At 37.7% G+C, this 15542-nt stretch overlaps 1 protein-coding gene across 2 annotated transcripts in view; it reads right to left on the reverse strand.

The window, feature by feature from the left end:
• The window catches only part of RELN (reelin), a 516825-nt gene that overhangs the window by 13085 nt on the left and 488198 nt on the right, over positions 1 to 15542 (reverse strand). For both annotated transcript variants that reach the window (XM_073009223.1, XM_007982474.3), the window contains 8 exons: positions 13153 to 13328; positions 12900 to 13006; positions 11612 to 11854; positions 10809 to 10984; positions 7043 to 7116; positions 5749 to 5910; positions 4830 to 4987; positions 1276 to 1495 (listed from right to left, as the gene is read on the reverse strand). In XM_073009223.1, the coding sequence (XP_072865324.1) occupies positions 1276 to 1495; positions 4830 to 4987; positions 5749 to 5910; positions 7043 to 7116; positions 10809 to 10984; positions 11612 to 11854; positions 12900 to 13006; positions 13153 to 13328 (1316 nt within the window). The remainder of the gene's footprint in view (positions 1 to 1275; positions 1496 to 4829; positions 4988 to 5748; positions 5911 to 7042; positions 7117 to 10808; positions 10985 to 11611; positions 11855 to 12899; positions 13007 to 13152; positions 13329 to 15542) is intronic.

Genomic DNA, 15542 nt, shown 5'->3' on the forward strand with positions numbered 1-15542 from the left:
CTTTTTACAGATAACTCCAAGCTGAACACATCTGGATGGGGATAAATTATGACTATTTTAGGAAAGGCTGTCTGGAGATTAGAGCTGAGGGAAAACTGAGTTAGGATGTGCAGGTTCTGAACCATGTCTGCTATTCTGTTCAACATGACATTTTGCTTTTCATCCTTGGCCTAGATAGAGCTTTTAGGCGTGGGAAATAAATCCTCATAAGATTCCTCATGATTAACAGAGTACCTAAAGTAGGTTGTGGAATAAAGAGCTAGATTTAGAAACGTATAAATGCATAAACTAATTTAAAACATAGTGTGCCATTACTAACTATGCACCTGGTTGCAGCTATATATGGTAGTGTCACAGAAAACACCAGGTTATCTCTAGATTAAGTATATCCTTTTGGTAGGCAAAAAAAAAAAAAAAAAAAAAAAAAAAAAAAAAAAAAAAAAAGGAAGATGGTAGATGCAACTTTTATCATATCATGGTTGCCATACAGGAATTAATTTTATTTTCATTGTTTATCATATTAAGGGCCCCCAAACCTGCCTTTCTGCCTGTGAAAATACAACACTAATATTATATTTTCCAAAGTGAAAGGTTTTAAGTAAACTATCTTCCCATTAATCAAACACATATTCTCATAGCTACTGAACACTTTTCAGCATTCAAGAAATACTCTACAATAATATCTAGCTACCTTTTTTAAGCCTTGGAATCTTTTCTTGAATTATATAGACAAAAAGTTGTGTTTGCTCTGGATAAGGAAGCCAAAGCTGCGAAGGGCAGATAGGGAAGGAAATTCAGTCCTCCTTATGTCTTTGTCAGTCACTTCCCTAGTCCATTTGCAAGGTCTCTGCCCACTCTACTCTGCATTAACCCTCAGCAACTATAGCACATAAATTTTTAAAGATCTTATCCATCCATCCATCCCTCCTCATTTCTATTTATTATACTTACGTGTGCTAAATATAGGCATATGTTTGCATTGCTACAAATTTACTTCACATACACATTTATATATTTGCCTGTGCTCAACATTAAATTATCTATGTAGTTTATCCCTAATCATTTAAAAAAATATTTGGCCATTTCTCTGGGCTTATGCCTACATTACCACCACTCAGCCACTGTGGGTGAAGAACTACAAAGCAATTCTCTAATAAAGTTAAGTGAAGCATAATTCTGAGTTGTGAAACATATATGCTTCCTTGTCCCAAATTCAAATGATAGGTTTTCACTGACTAATTCTATGTCTGGACTACAATATGGAGGTTTGGGTACCTTGCTCGAGTGAGATCCAGAGGCTTGGTAGCTGCTTGCCTGATCTGACAGCCATTAAAGTACAGTGAGTCTCCATGGGCGTAGGGGGCCAGCTGCCCACAGCCACTTCCTATGACTCCACCTTGAATGGTCTCCCAGTTTGCCTCGGTGACTCTTGCGGACTCAAAATTATCTTTAATATAACTGGGAAGGTCATGACTGAAAACAGAGCAATCATCACCTAGAGGACAAGGAATAGTCACAGAAATTAACTGGACCAACCAGAGTTATTCAAGATTAAGAACAAGTATTCAAGTTCAGATTTAAGTCGTCATTATTGTAAGAATGGCAAAATACAAGGAACTTAAACAACTTTACAAAAAAAAAAAAAAAAAAAAGCCAAACAACCCTATCAAAAAGTGGGTGAAGGATATGAACAGATACTTCTCAAAAGAAGATATTTATGCGGCCAGCAAACATGAAAAAAAGCTAATCATCACTGGTCATTAGAGAAATGCAAATCAAAACCACAATGAGATACCATCTCATGCCAGTTAGAATGGTGATCATTAAAAAGGAAACAACAGATGCTGGAGAGGATGTGGAGAAATAGGAAAAATTTTACACTGTTGGTGGGAGTGTAAATTAGTTCAACCATTGTGGAAGACAGTGTGGTGATTCCTCAAGGATCTAGAACTAGAAATACCATTTGACCCAGCCATCCCATTACTGGGTATACACCCAAAGGATTATAAGTCATTCTACTCTAAAGACACATGCACATGTATGTTTATTGCAGCACTATTCACAACAGCAAAGACTTGGAACCAACCCAAATGCCCATCAGTGTTAGACTGGGTAAAGAAAATGTGGCACATATATACCATGGAATACTATACAGCCATAAAAAAGGATGAGATCATGTCCTTTGCAGGGACATGGATGAAGCTGGAAATCATTCTCAGCAAACTAACACAACAGAAAACCAAACACTGCATGTTCTCATTCATAGGTGGGAGTTGAACAATGAGAACACATGGACACAGGGAGGGGAACATCACACACCAGGGCCTGTTGGGGGACAGGAGGCAAGGGGAAGGATAGCATTGGGAGAAATACCTAATGTAGATGATGGGTTGGTGGGTGCAGCAAACCATCCTGGCACATGTATACCTGTGTATCAAACCTGCACGTTCTGCACATGTATCCCAGAACTTAGGGGAAAAAAAGGAAACGTAACAAAATCCAGCAAAAATAAATAAATAAATAAATAAATAAATAAATAAATAAATGTTCTTACAGTTAAAAAAAAAAAAAAAAAAGGCAAAATACTAAGTAGATACAGACTCCCGGAAGTAAATATTTTGTTTTGGCAATTATTGGCTTATATTTTTGGAAAAAAAATCCAATTTTCTTTGAGTCCATGTTAACTGAAATATGTAGTGCTCATGTCCGTATTTGCTGTGTAAAACTGTTGTTTAAATACCACAGCATCTGGCTGGGCCTTGAATGTTTACCAGTGGTGGGTCTCAGTAGGGAACTCTCACCCTGGTATAAGAGGCCTATCTAATTTCTTTTTTCCTAGCATGATTTGTAGCAGAAAATACAGGTTAATATATACTTGATTCTTAAGAGCAGAGTCTATATTTTAACTTGTTGGAATCCAGCATCTAAAACAATATTTAGCACATATAAGATAGTAATGGGCGGGGCGCAGTGGCTCATGCCTGTAATTCCAGCACTTTGGGAGGCTGAGGTGGGAAGATCACCTGAGGTCAGGAGTTCGAGTTCAGCCTGGCCAACATGGTGAACCACCCCATCTCTACTAAAAATACAGAAAAAAAAAGAGTTGGGCATGGTGGCATGTGCCTGTAATCCCAGCTACTCAGGAGGCTGAGGCAGGAGAATCACTTGAACCCAGGAGATGGAGGTTACAGTGAGCTGAGATCATGCCACTGCACTCCAGCCTGGGCAACAAGAGTGAAAACTGCATCTCAAAAAAAAAAAAAAAAAAAAAAAGACACTCAGTAACGAAGCTGGGATAAATAAAATAAATAATGATAAAACTGGAAGTCTCTCGGAGACCACTAAACTGAATTACTGGCATTTAAGTAAGATATTATATTAGCAAATGTGTATGTGCTTGCATTGCCCCTTGATTTAAACAGTACATTTTTTCTACATGTCCTTAATAGTTTAAAATTAAGGTTCAGGGGAGAGGGCAAATTCCAGACATCTAGGACTTCTTGTGAGACATTTGATTCACTCATTTGCCTAGAGTTAAAATTCTCCAGCTAATATAGTGACAGACCCAGCTGGACTTAGTGACAATGACATCAGCAGAGAAAGATGGCTAAGTAATTTCTAACATTAGAGATGGGCAGCAGTCTACATTAATCATATCCATTTGATTTTGATGCAAGGAAACATCAACCAAGAAATCTAAATAGATCCGACTCCAGAATTCAAATACATGGATTCTTACATTGCATATCTGGGGGAAATTGTGTAACTCTGCTCCTCCTTGGATATATCTCTCAGCCATGAGAGACAGCAAGGCTGATTGGAAAGAATACCTTGAGTGGTGGTCTTTCTGATATTTGCTAGCTGTGTGACCTTAGGCAGGTCACTTAGCCTCCCTGAGTCTCAGTTTCTTTGCCTGTAGCATGGGAATAATTATATTAACCATAGATTATAAGCGACTGAAGAATAAGTTGGTGTATACTATGTAAATAGTAAAGCATAAGACACTGTAAGGATTCATTCAAAGAAGATTTATTAGCATTGCTATCGGCCAAGTATTAAGCTATGAGGATACAGAATGTTAACTACGGAAAGTGAACTTTGTAATGATAGAGGCTGAAACCTGTTGGAAACATTGGCTCAAAGGAAAACAGGCCTTCAGACCTTCTAAAGGACCAACAGAGCAATTTCCTATGATGTGAGGGGTGGAGTAGATACTCTCTGCCCTGGATATATACTCAGCCCCTAGAAACTCAAGGAGTGAAATGTGTTTCTTTGAGTCATAAAGGTGTGTGTGTTTGTGTGTGTGTCAGTATCACAGTGACCTGGAAACCAGAAAATCTTGAGTTGTCAGCTACATCTTAGGAGAACAGTGGCAGCTGCTGCTGGAAGAGGCTGAGGAAGGAGGGGTACTAGTCAGGTACGTAGGCACAGGCAGCTAGGTCAGGAAGGAGGGAGGCCCAGAGGTGGAAATTAAGCATTGGGAATGTGGGTAGGGGCAGGGAGTTATATGAAAGACAGAGAATGTGAGGTACTATACCATATCCTGATTTAGCATATCTGGATTTATATGCTTATAAATTTATATTTATAGAATGTCTGGGGTAGATTTCAATTCTATATTTTAAAAAATACCTTCAGGAATATTGCATAAGGCTATGCTTAATAATTTGTCCCAAAGTTAAATAAGGAGTGACCAAGGAGTGTGTCATGAATCTCAGATCCCTCAGGCTGGAATTTCTATCCATTTCCTAGTGGACTTTGGTATACATGCTAAGATGAGGAGAACCTCATGGTCTCCTGTATCAAAGTTGACAGCCTGGGATTCAGACCTTGGAAGCTCTCATCGCAGATGCAGATGGCGCCGGTCGTGCAGTATCCGTGCCCGCTGCAGAGCTTGGGGCAAGCCTCTCCAATGTACACGTGGTCAATTGCCCAGCTTTGCTTCTCAGTTTCTTCTCCCTTCTGGATCCAGCGGAACTGTGTTGCACTGAAAGAACCACAGAGAGCAGAAGGGGTTCAGTAGGTTGTTACTTCCATGGCTGCATCCTGCCTCCAGCCTCTGGGAGAGGGGAAAAGGGCTTTTATGAGAAAAGGGCTTCCCAAATGTCTTCCTGAAGCACCCTGCTGGGAGAGGTGAGAGAACTTGTATTTCTCAGACTCTGGGAGTATAATCCAAAATGCCATTCTGGAAACTTGTATCTTCTCTGAAAATTTCATGTGAATTTCCTATTCTAGTCCATAATAAATCTGTGTTCATTTTTCCTATAACAGTGTATCACTTTCTAAATCTTTGAGTAAACCAAATCTGCTCTAGGAAGATTGCACTCCATTGTATTTATCCTGCAGCTTTGTGTAACCTGTCAGCCCTACACACCCAACTGGTATTTGTATCTGGATGAGAAGCACAGCCTTTGGGAGGGCAGAACACTGGGGCAAAACTGGTGCCAATGCCAGTCTTGGATTGGGGTCTGTCATTCAGGGTCTGTGATTGAGTTTGGTACATGCTATGGTATTAAGTCAAAGGAAATCTGAGATCTCTGAATCATTTACAGACAAACTCCAATTTCCTCCTGGGACATGCAGTTGCAATTTGGGGACATAGGTTGGTGAGAGGAGGGAAAGAAGGGAGAGGGCACCAGGGCTGCATGTAAAGCTCTGGCTCACACTGTCAGTTGTTTTCAGCTCACTGCATGAACTGTGTAGAGAGGCCAGATAATTTCACAAAGTTTACCTTAATTTGCAACCTACCTGGAGGAGACATGGTCAGGCAGCTGGATGGTGATTCTTTTCCAGCTTGAGCTGTTGACAGAGTTGTAGATGGTGGCTTCATGGAACTGGAAAGGGGAGCAGCCAATGCTGTTAGAAGAGGAAGGAAGGCACTGGGTCTGTACAAGCTGCCAGGAATCTGATCTGCAGAAACCAGAAGGCTTTGTTAGACAAATTGTAAGAGAAACATGTAATCTGTCTAATGTCAAGGTAATGCTTTGTGGTCAGGTTAAATTAAAATATTTATATATGAGCTTCCTGTTTTCTATATACATTTATAATTACAGATTATAAAAAAATTAAAATATTTTCAGAAATATTCTGACTCTTTAAAAGCACACGGACAACAGAATAAAATAATAGCATGCATAGCAATGAATCCTGGTGGATTCTTCCTACTGACATTGTTACTAGAAATATACCTGGAGTTGACTGACAAAATTGTCCGTCTCCTCAAACTTAATGTAATTAGTGTTTAAAGGTGATAGTGGGAGGGTTATTAACCCTAATAAGGTAACTGAACTATGTCAGACTTCTATTCAATACTGCTAATATGCTTTAGAAGAGGTGACTCTGGCTGACGCATATTCAGATCATTCACTGATTAAAATTTTTGTTAGAGGTAACTGAAAATGAGTAACATGAATAAGAGAGTTCCACTCTGAGGACAAATGTAGTGCTTTGCTTATTTTGATAAAATTTAAAGTTTCTTGGTGGCAGCCTTGTATGAAAATGGATTTTTTTTGGTTTGAAGGAAAATTTTGAAAATAAGACATATGTATACATTTTGTACAAGTGAAATTTATATAAAAATATGCATGAACTGCCACTTTTAAGATATAAGGTTATTCCTCTGTAAGCAACTGCCTTAACCTGTCATTCCCAGCACTCTGGGAGGCCGAGGCAGGCGGATCACCTGAGGTCAGGAGTTCAAGACCAGCCTGACCAACATGGAGAAACCCTGTCTCTGCTAAAAATGCAAAATTAGCTGGGCGTAGTGGCACATGCCTATAATCCCACCTACTCAGGAGGCTGAGGCAGGAGGATCGCTTGAACCGAGGAGGCAGAGGTTGCGGTGAGCTGAGATCCCGCCACTGCACTCCAGCCTGGGCAACAAGAGCAAAACTCTCTCTCTCTCTCTCTCTCTCTCTCTCTCTCTCTCACACACACACACACACACACACACACACACACTCTCTCACACACACACACACACGACAACCATTTGGATTGGGTATTCAAGTTTGGAGATAATGTTAAAAATTATTTCACAAACCTTGCATCCTTAGTGTATTCCAACATTACAGAATGAAGGTCACCGCAAGAAGTGGCTTCACAACCCACCACAATCTAAAACAAACAAACAAACAATACACAGGTAAGATTAGATGATACTGAATCCCATTAATTAAAAATCCCATCCTGCCATTTATTACTCTGACAGGTAATATTCAGAGAGGCTTTTACAGAGCAGCCAGTTGGGATACCAAGAATACATTCTTTTGGATTCTGTTATAGATGCTGAATTTTGCATGGAGATGAAAATTAAGGTTTTAAAAGTTACATTTCTATTTACTAAATTAGTATAATGCATTAATCACAAATCTGGGTAAGATACATTGGCCAAAAAGAAAGTAACATTAGCCGAATTTATAGTCAGAAACTGAAAGTATCACTGATTCAAAACATTTTCATTGATAGCCTAACTTTCTTGATTATTACTATTAAATTTTTATTTGGAATTAAAATCAACAATTTTGATTACTTAATATTTGTTCTTGGGGTTTTCTGTATTTCCGTATGAATGAAAGCTTTCCATATTATGTGCAATTAAATGTTTGAATCAGTAATACATAAATGCTATAAAAATTTGGTGATTCAAATTTAAGTCCTAATCATCTATTTAATCAAGTCCTATTTCAGCACTGCTAACTAGGGAAGGTTAGTGCTAAAAATTTCAGGCCATACAGTCATGAATAAAACAACTCTAAATTCAGAGAGAGGATAAGAAGCATAATGACAGTGGGAATCATAAAAGACACAAATATAATGCTGTGGTGCTTCAAAGGAGATAGTATCTGATTAAATGGATTAGAAAATAATCAGATAGGGTACATGCAAGCTGCCCCTGAAGACTGGGAAGAGTGTGAGAGGTAGAAATAGGAAAAAGATATTTAAGTAAAAGAAACGGTGTGAGTGAAGACAAGGTAGGGAATCATGGTGGCACATCCAGAGCACAGCATATAGCATGTTTTGGTCCAAGTATAGCGTATATGATACATTCAGAGATGAGGTTAGAATGATCAGTTGAATTTGGCAGACCAGAAGCTGTAGCCTAAGGTGTTTGACCTTAATTTGATAAGCGATGGAGAGTCATTAAAGGTTTCTGAGCAGTGGAATAATGTGCTGCTTAGAGATATGCTTTATAAAGATCAATCTGACTGTGATGTCAAAGACACATAGGAGTGGAGAGAGATTGGGAGTGAAAAGAGTACTTTGTCAACTATTGATTTAGTTAGGGCCAGAACAGAGGTGGTGATAGTGGAAACAGAAGATTGGATGGATACCAGGAACATTGGAAAGTAGAATTCAAAGGATGCAGTCACTAGATATGATTAGATATGAAAAGTGAAAAAGCATAGTTGAACATTTCAAGTTGGTTACTAGGTGAATGGTGGTGCCATCGACAGAAACAGGAAAATCAGAAAGAGGAGTTGGTATGGTGAGGGAAGATATTAAGTGCACTGTTAGACACATTCAGTTGAGGTGCCAATGTGCGCAAAGGTGTAGACATGTGTAGGGGCTATTACAAATATTGAATTAATTGTTAGCGAGCCAGTCAATGTTGGATGTGCAGATTTGAAATTTGCTCTTCAAGATATGATTCTTGAAGCTAGATGATTGGATACAATTCCCAATGGTGAGAAGGTCTATGGAGAGAGAAGAAAGTTGATACATACTGAGAAATGCTGACATTTAGAGGGCTAAGGGGAGAAAAGCCATAAGAAGATAGTAGATATCAAAGAGGTAAAAGGAGAACCAGCAGAGAACCCAGAAGCCTAGGGGAATGATAATTCCACAGGTTGAAGAGGGTGAGAATAACAGTGTCAAATGGTATAGAGAGGAAAGGGAAGCTGGGGATATGCAAAAGCTGTTGACATTGGGTACCATAAGACTCTGGTGACTTTCAAATATGTAGTTTTGGTGATACTTTACTGAATTTTTGAGGATAAACTCCCTGTTTTTCCTAAGGAAATTGCCTTGGTTAGAGAAAGAGAGACCCAGTCTCTTCAGTGCAGTGACTTCTGTTACAGAAGTAACAAAAGAGGAGGCTCCAATCAACTCAATCAAATATAATGCCTTTGATCTGGGCCACAACGTGAACCTGGTAGAGGGAAAATCTTCACTCTTAAGGAACGCGGCTTAGACGCAGAGGAAGTATAACACTTCTTCATATCACTAAGTTAAGACTAGTCCTGAAGGAGTGGTAGCATTTGGGGAGCTTGCCTTATCCTCCAGTCTCTGAAGGGGAGTTTAACATAGAGCTGAGGCAAAAAGCAAATACATTTTTATTTCTGCTAATAAAGATTTTCACTATTAACTGCCATTGTAGTATATCAAAAAAGGGTATTAGAATAACTGATGTATTTAAAATGACCTAGTAATACAATGCATTTCTGTAATGGCTGTGTGTGTGTGTGTGTGTGTGTGGGATAGGGTCTTGTTCTGTTGCCCTAGCTGGAGTGCAGTGGTGGGATCATAGCTCACTGTAACCTCCAACCCCTGGCTCGAGTGATTCTTGTGCCTAGCTTCCTGAGCAGCTAGGACTACAGGTACATGCCACCATGCCCAGCTAATTTTTTTTTTTTTTTTGTAGAGACAGGGGGCTTGCTATGTTTCCCAGGCTGGTCTTGAACTCTTGGCCTCAGAGGTCCTTCCTCCTCGGCCTCCCAAAGTGCTGGGATTACAGGTGCTTGCAATAGAGATATGTCAATTGATATTGCTTTGCCTTTCTCTGAGTGTCTATTATTTATGTCTTTACTTTCATCCTATATGAATCAAGTATTCAGTTTAAAATATTTGAGAGTCCTCCTTAATTTTTTGAGGATTTAGGAAGTTCCAACAGGACTAATGTCGTATAGGCATATGAAGTCAGAGACACAAGAAAATAGAAATATATACTGAAAAAAAATAGATGGAGAAAAAATGGCTCAATGCACATAGTAGGCATGGAGTAAGAGGCAGAGAGAGAGAGATGATGACAGAGAGAGGAAGGGAAGGGAGAAAGAGAGAATTGTGCAACATAAAAAGGAGATAGTGTTACAGAGAGCTAGAAGTAGGCAGAGTCTCCTATTTGAGCTTTTTATTTACAAGGTTAGGGAGACTGAAATCCAGATTACATATATCAGATGGAATATATTCAGTTGGTGTAAAAGTAATTGCAGTTTTTGCCATTAAAATTAATGACGTTAAAAGTAATTCCTTTTTTTTTTTTTTTGGAGAGACAGTCTCGTTCTGTCACCCAGAGTGCAGTGGTATGATCTCGGTTCACTGCAACCTCTGCCTCACAGGTTTCAGCGATTATTATTTCTCGGCTTCCCAAGTAGCTGGGATTACAGGTGTGCACTACCATGACTGGCTAATTTTATTTTATTTATCTTTTTGTAGAGACAAGGTTTTGCCGTGTTGGCCAGGCTAGTCTGGAGCGCCTGGCCTCTTGGCCTCAAGTGATCCTCTCGCCCCAGCCTCCCAAAGTGCTGGAATTATAGGCATGAGCCACTGCACTCGGCCTGCAATTACTTTTGCACCAGCCTAATAGTTACATTTCTTGCTGTGTCTCAACATTTTCAGGGATTTTATCTATCCTCAAAAAATCATACTTGAATAAAGATCTTTACAAAAGATGACCTCTTTTATTCATAAGATAAAGTCTCCTTTAATGAATAATATCAGTCATTTCCTTAAAGTTGTCTGAATAAACACTCTCCCCCGGGCCCCAAATGCAATGCTACTTTCTGTTTTAAAGAGTCACTTTTCCTTACTTTAAACTGCATCATGTATCCTGGCTGTATAATGAGTTCTCGGGAGGACAGAGCATTGTGAGTCTTGTCCTTCTTTTTATTTGGCCAATAGAGGTGGAAGGATGGATTGCCACAAAATCCTGCTGTTCTTACAGCATTAGGGTAAAAACTCCAGTTTTCTTCATGGGAAGTGCCTTCTGTTAAGGAAAATTGGAAGCAATATGGCATGTTATTCTCTTGAGGAAAATTAGAAGCAATATAGCATATTATTCTCTTGAACTGATTGATTTATTGTTGAATTCCTTAAATTTTTATGCTCTACTAGCTTTCTGCTTACACTTTAGGATTGATTTTTATTTTGTTTAACTGGGATAATGCATAAAACCAACATGAGAAATCAAACTTAGACAAGACTATTAAATGGTAGTATAATGATTACCGTACTTTTAAAATGTAATTGCTAGTCTAGGTAACTCGGCACTGAAAAGTTCTTGATACACTTCGTCAGCCAGTGCATTAAGTATTTCTGTGACACATTAATCACTAAAGAAACTAAAATTATTTGGGGGTATTGAAATTTCAAATTATATTTAAAGCCAGACATTGTGCCTTTAACAGGATTTATTGAATTCTCAGTGGACATTTCAACAGGCAGCCAACTTTGAAGATTTATAAACCATTGGGCAAAATAACAGCTAACATTTGTTGAGCAGGAGTATGGGCTAGGCATTCTTATAAATGCTTTTCATGTGCTAATGTATCTGAAGACATAAGCAGAAAAATGGCTCACAGGAAAGAAAATTGTTCAATGTCTTGTTTCTTACCATCATCAAAAGTGTCCACCAATTGGCTGGGATTGATTTCTGCTCCACCAATCAAAATATTGTCCAGTGCCCACTGAGCACGCTCCACCCCAGAGACCACAATTCCATTGCTGATCACAAAAGGCTGCCACCAACGAAGTCGAGTTGTGTTGGTAAGCGCATCTTCAGGAAGAAGTATGTAGTCATGTCTAACAGAAATGTATTTCTGGTAATCCATCTCATGGAGCAAAGTCCAGGTAATTCCTGTAACAACAAATATACCAATATATCTAGAATCTCCTGCCTCCTGATAAACCACCAGTATACTTCAGATACTGTGAACTTCCCAAAGAAATTTTCAACCAGCAAATGACAACTGATTTTGCTGACTTTGATGTTAGGTATTCACTACTTATAAATACTGTTTCTGTATGAGGCTAATGATATGAGGGGAAGGGTATTTCGAAAGAGTTGGCCAAAATAAAAACACTGAAGTAAAAATTAGTTACGTTTTGCTTTTAAAATTTAGTTCTAAATTCTTATTTCTCACAAATAATGAGATATACCTATGTTTTACATGTTTTTGGCAATAGCTTTCAGTATTAAAATAGTTATTGTAATTTTATGCAATTTTGTAATTATTTGGACTGGTATAAAGTTTATCTCTTCTTGCTTGATAAGATTGCAGGTGGGATGTTTAGTTACTTAAGAAAACATCCTTCAAATACCTTAAAATACTTTAGGGTCATCTGTTAATCAGCTAGTTATTAAGAATGATATCTATCTGCTAAAGTAGATTTTTCTAAAGACACCATGGTATTACTGGTCTCATTTTAGCTACTTCAAAATAAAACAGAATTATATTAAAATATTCTATGACAAACTCACAAAATCAGACTATTTTTTTCACAATTTTTAAAGATTTCTATAGATTCTCTATAGCATTTACTACATGTTTACACATAAGCTTTTAAAAATGCTTTAAAGTTTTAAAAATGATCTTTTACTTGGAAATAATACAAAATGCATTTCTTAATTGTATCACTCAAGCTTCAGTAAAGCATAGAGGTTGTTTATTCATAAAGTTTGGACTTTATTTTTTAATGTGGTTTCTCTCTTGTCCCCTTTTTGCATAACACAGAAGTCACTTGTACGGTACATGTAATACAAACAAAATCTGTAGCTTTTTCTTTGTGAGTTTCACAATTGAAACTGTGAAGTCAGCAAAGCTTTGTAGAGACTTTTCTGAGGGTGTTGGAAGGAATTTGGGAATCTGCTCCAAGGTGTGGTTTTCACCCCTGACACGTGCCTCCATCGGTAGAGTAGTCCAACAGCACGCCTTCCTTCCGGCAGATGGGACGATGGCAAGAGGTCATGTTGTTCTCACTCCCAATGCGCCCCCAGTATTGCAGGAACCTGAATGCAAGTACATTTTATCCATCAGAATAATTCATTAGAACAAATACTCTACTCAAGTCCTGGATAATTTCTTCCATACAAGTGTTCCTTGCTTTGGGACCAATTTGCTATGTTGCAATAGAAATAACAAAAAATTGACTTACTTTGCACCTCGAAGATCCAAATCTTGTGTAATCGCTTGTCTCACAGTAGATCCTCCAAAATAGAGTGCAGTGTCCTCAGCAAGAATTCCACACTCAGTGCAAGTACTTCCACCTTCTAAGGACATCCATAAGTCAGGTTTGATTTCTTCACTGTCAAAGCGTTCCTTCAGGAAAGTCTGGAAAAAACATAAGCCAGATATGGTCAAAAAAAAAACAACTTCAGATAACTATGGAATATTTAAGAAAATACAGAGTGATATCTTGGACTTAAAAAAAATAGAGCTGATTTCAAATGCTTTTCAAAGATGTTCAAAAAAATAACAGGCTATTTCCACAATGATATTTTCTGTCATATATTGAAAATCATTTAAACTGCCCAAATAATGTTTAATAATTGAAATTTAAAATAACTGTAAAGTTGACTATATCAATTTTTATTTTATTTATTTTATTTTTTATTTTTTTGAGACGGTCTTGCTTTATCACTTGGGCTGGAGTGCAGTGGCACAATTTCGGCTCATTGCAGCCTCTGCCTCCCGGGTTCAAGCTATTCTCATGCCTCAGCCTCCTGAGTAGCTGGGATTACAGGTGTGTACCACCATACCTGGCTATTTTTTGTATTTTTAGTAGAGATGGGGTTTCACCATGTTGGCTAGGCTGGTCTCGAACTGCTGACCTCAAGTGATCTGCCCACCTCCACCTCCATCTCCCAGAGTGCTGCAATTACAGGTGTGAGCCACCATGCCTGGCCATATTATAGTAACACTTCTATTTGTAAAAAGTTATTTAAGCATATACCCCCAAATATGTATATTTGTTTATATAGTATATAAAAGTATTATTGTAATGTATTATGAAACATGCCAAAAAAAAAGGAAATTTGAAAGCAATAAGATAAAATATAAACATGCAATCCAGCACTTTCCCACCAACATTCCCCAATAGATTGTCCTGGTGTGTGTGCCCTCACTTTGGAGACTGCCTGAGGCAGCCAAGATCCTTCAGCCTCTAGCACAGAGTGAACCCTGAAGGTCTATATGGTTAGGCAGGGACACTTGAAATCAAATCTCTCTATATAAAGTCAAAAGAAAGTAAACCTTAGAAGGCAGTTTGAAAGATGTTTCACCTGTTTATCAGGGCCAAGTTGTAGGGCGACAAGTACTCAAAATCTAGAATAAAATATTTTTTCCCTGGGTCTCCAGTTTATCCTTTTAACTAAGAATGATTGACAACGGAAATCTATTTTTTAGAGAGTGTACAAAGTATAAAGGTTCATGGCTACATTTTATGTAAAATTTACTTATCTCCTCACAGTCAAGGTCTTAATTTCCCCATTCATTCTGTCCACAGTACTTTCGTTTTATCCATAATGCAGATTTGTATTAGGGAGAGACACATTTTTTCTTGTTTAAAATGATGAAAAGATATCATAAAGGCAATTTGTTCTAGTTGCAGTTGCAATAGCTGTATACAGAAAAACCTATATTTTTTCATTTAAGGAGCGTTCTATCTTACTGTGTAGTTAAAATGATTTAAACAGTTTCTTAAACTTAGAAGATAATTCTATAGTTAAAGATATACAGTCAAATGTCAGTCTGACGTCATCTCACTAATGGATAGCAAATGAATACGTTTTATAACTGAAGGTTTGTAAGAAAACAAGTGTTACAAGAAATGCGTGGTTAACCACATAAACTATCATTAGAATATTTTAATCAGGGTTTATAGTTTTATAGATTTGTACAATTTCTTATCCAACTGAGGAATACTAATAAAATTTGAGTGCTCATGAAAGAAATTAGATTTTCAAAAGTTTATTAATTATCTGTGGTATATAAAGCTATGTTTTCCCTGTGGTAACCTCATTTGTTAATCATGTACTTACATCTTCAGACACAAATGAGCATTGTTCCAATTTTATTTAAAAAATGTTCAATTCCATAGTTGAAGTATTAGAACAAACACAAATGACAGAACAGATATGGTTTACATTGTTGCCTTTCATATGCTGGATTTCAATCACTAGGAATTTTGCTTTTTTTAGCCTAGTCATTTGTCTATTATTGTAATGACAAATGCACTATGTTTATTCACAGAATTACAGTACATATATGGCAACTGTGTTGGGTAACTATTTGCTTTGCATATTAAATAATGATGTAACAGCTAAAGCTTTCAAAAATGACCTCTCCATTCTTAATACACAACCCCATTTCAGTAGTCAACAAATCAGAACATAGAATTTTCTAAACAAAAATTCAGGTACTGTTTAGGCTTTTTTGAAAATTTGGTCTTTTGTGATAATGTATATTATCTGCTTTATTTCATAACAACAGTAACAATAATATCCTCCTTCAAATAGTGCATCAGTTGAAAAAGTGAAGTAAAAA

This window comes from Chlorocebus sabaeus, chromosome 21 (assembly GCF_047675955.1).
Source record: "Chlorocebus sabaeus isolate Y175 chromosome 21, mChlSab1.0.hap1, whole genome shotgun sequence".
Classification (NCBI taxonomy): domain Eukaryota; kingdom Metazoa; phylum Chordata; class Mammalia; order Primates; family Cercopithecidae; genus Chlorocebus; species Chlorocebus sabaeus.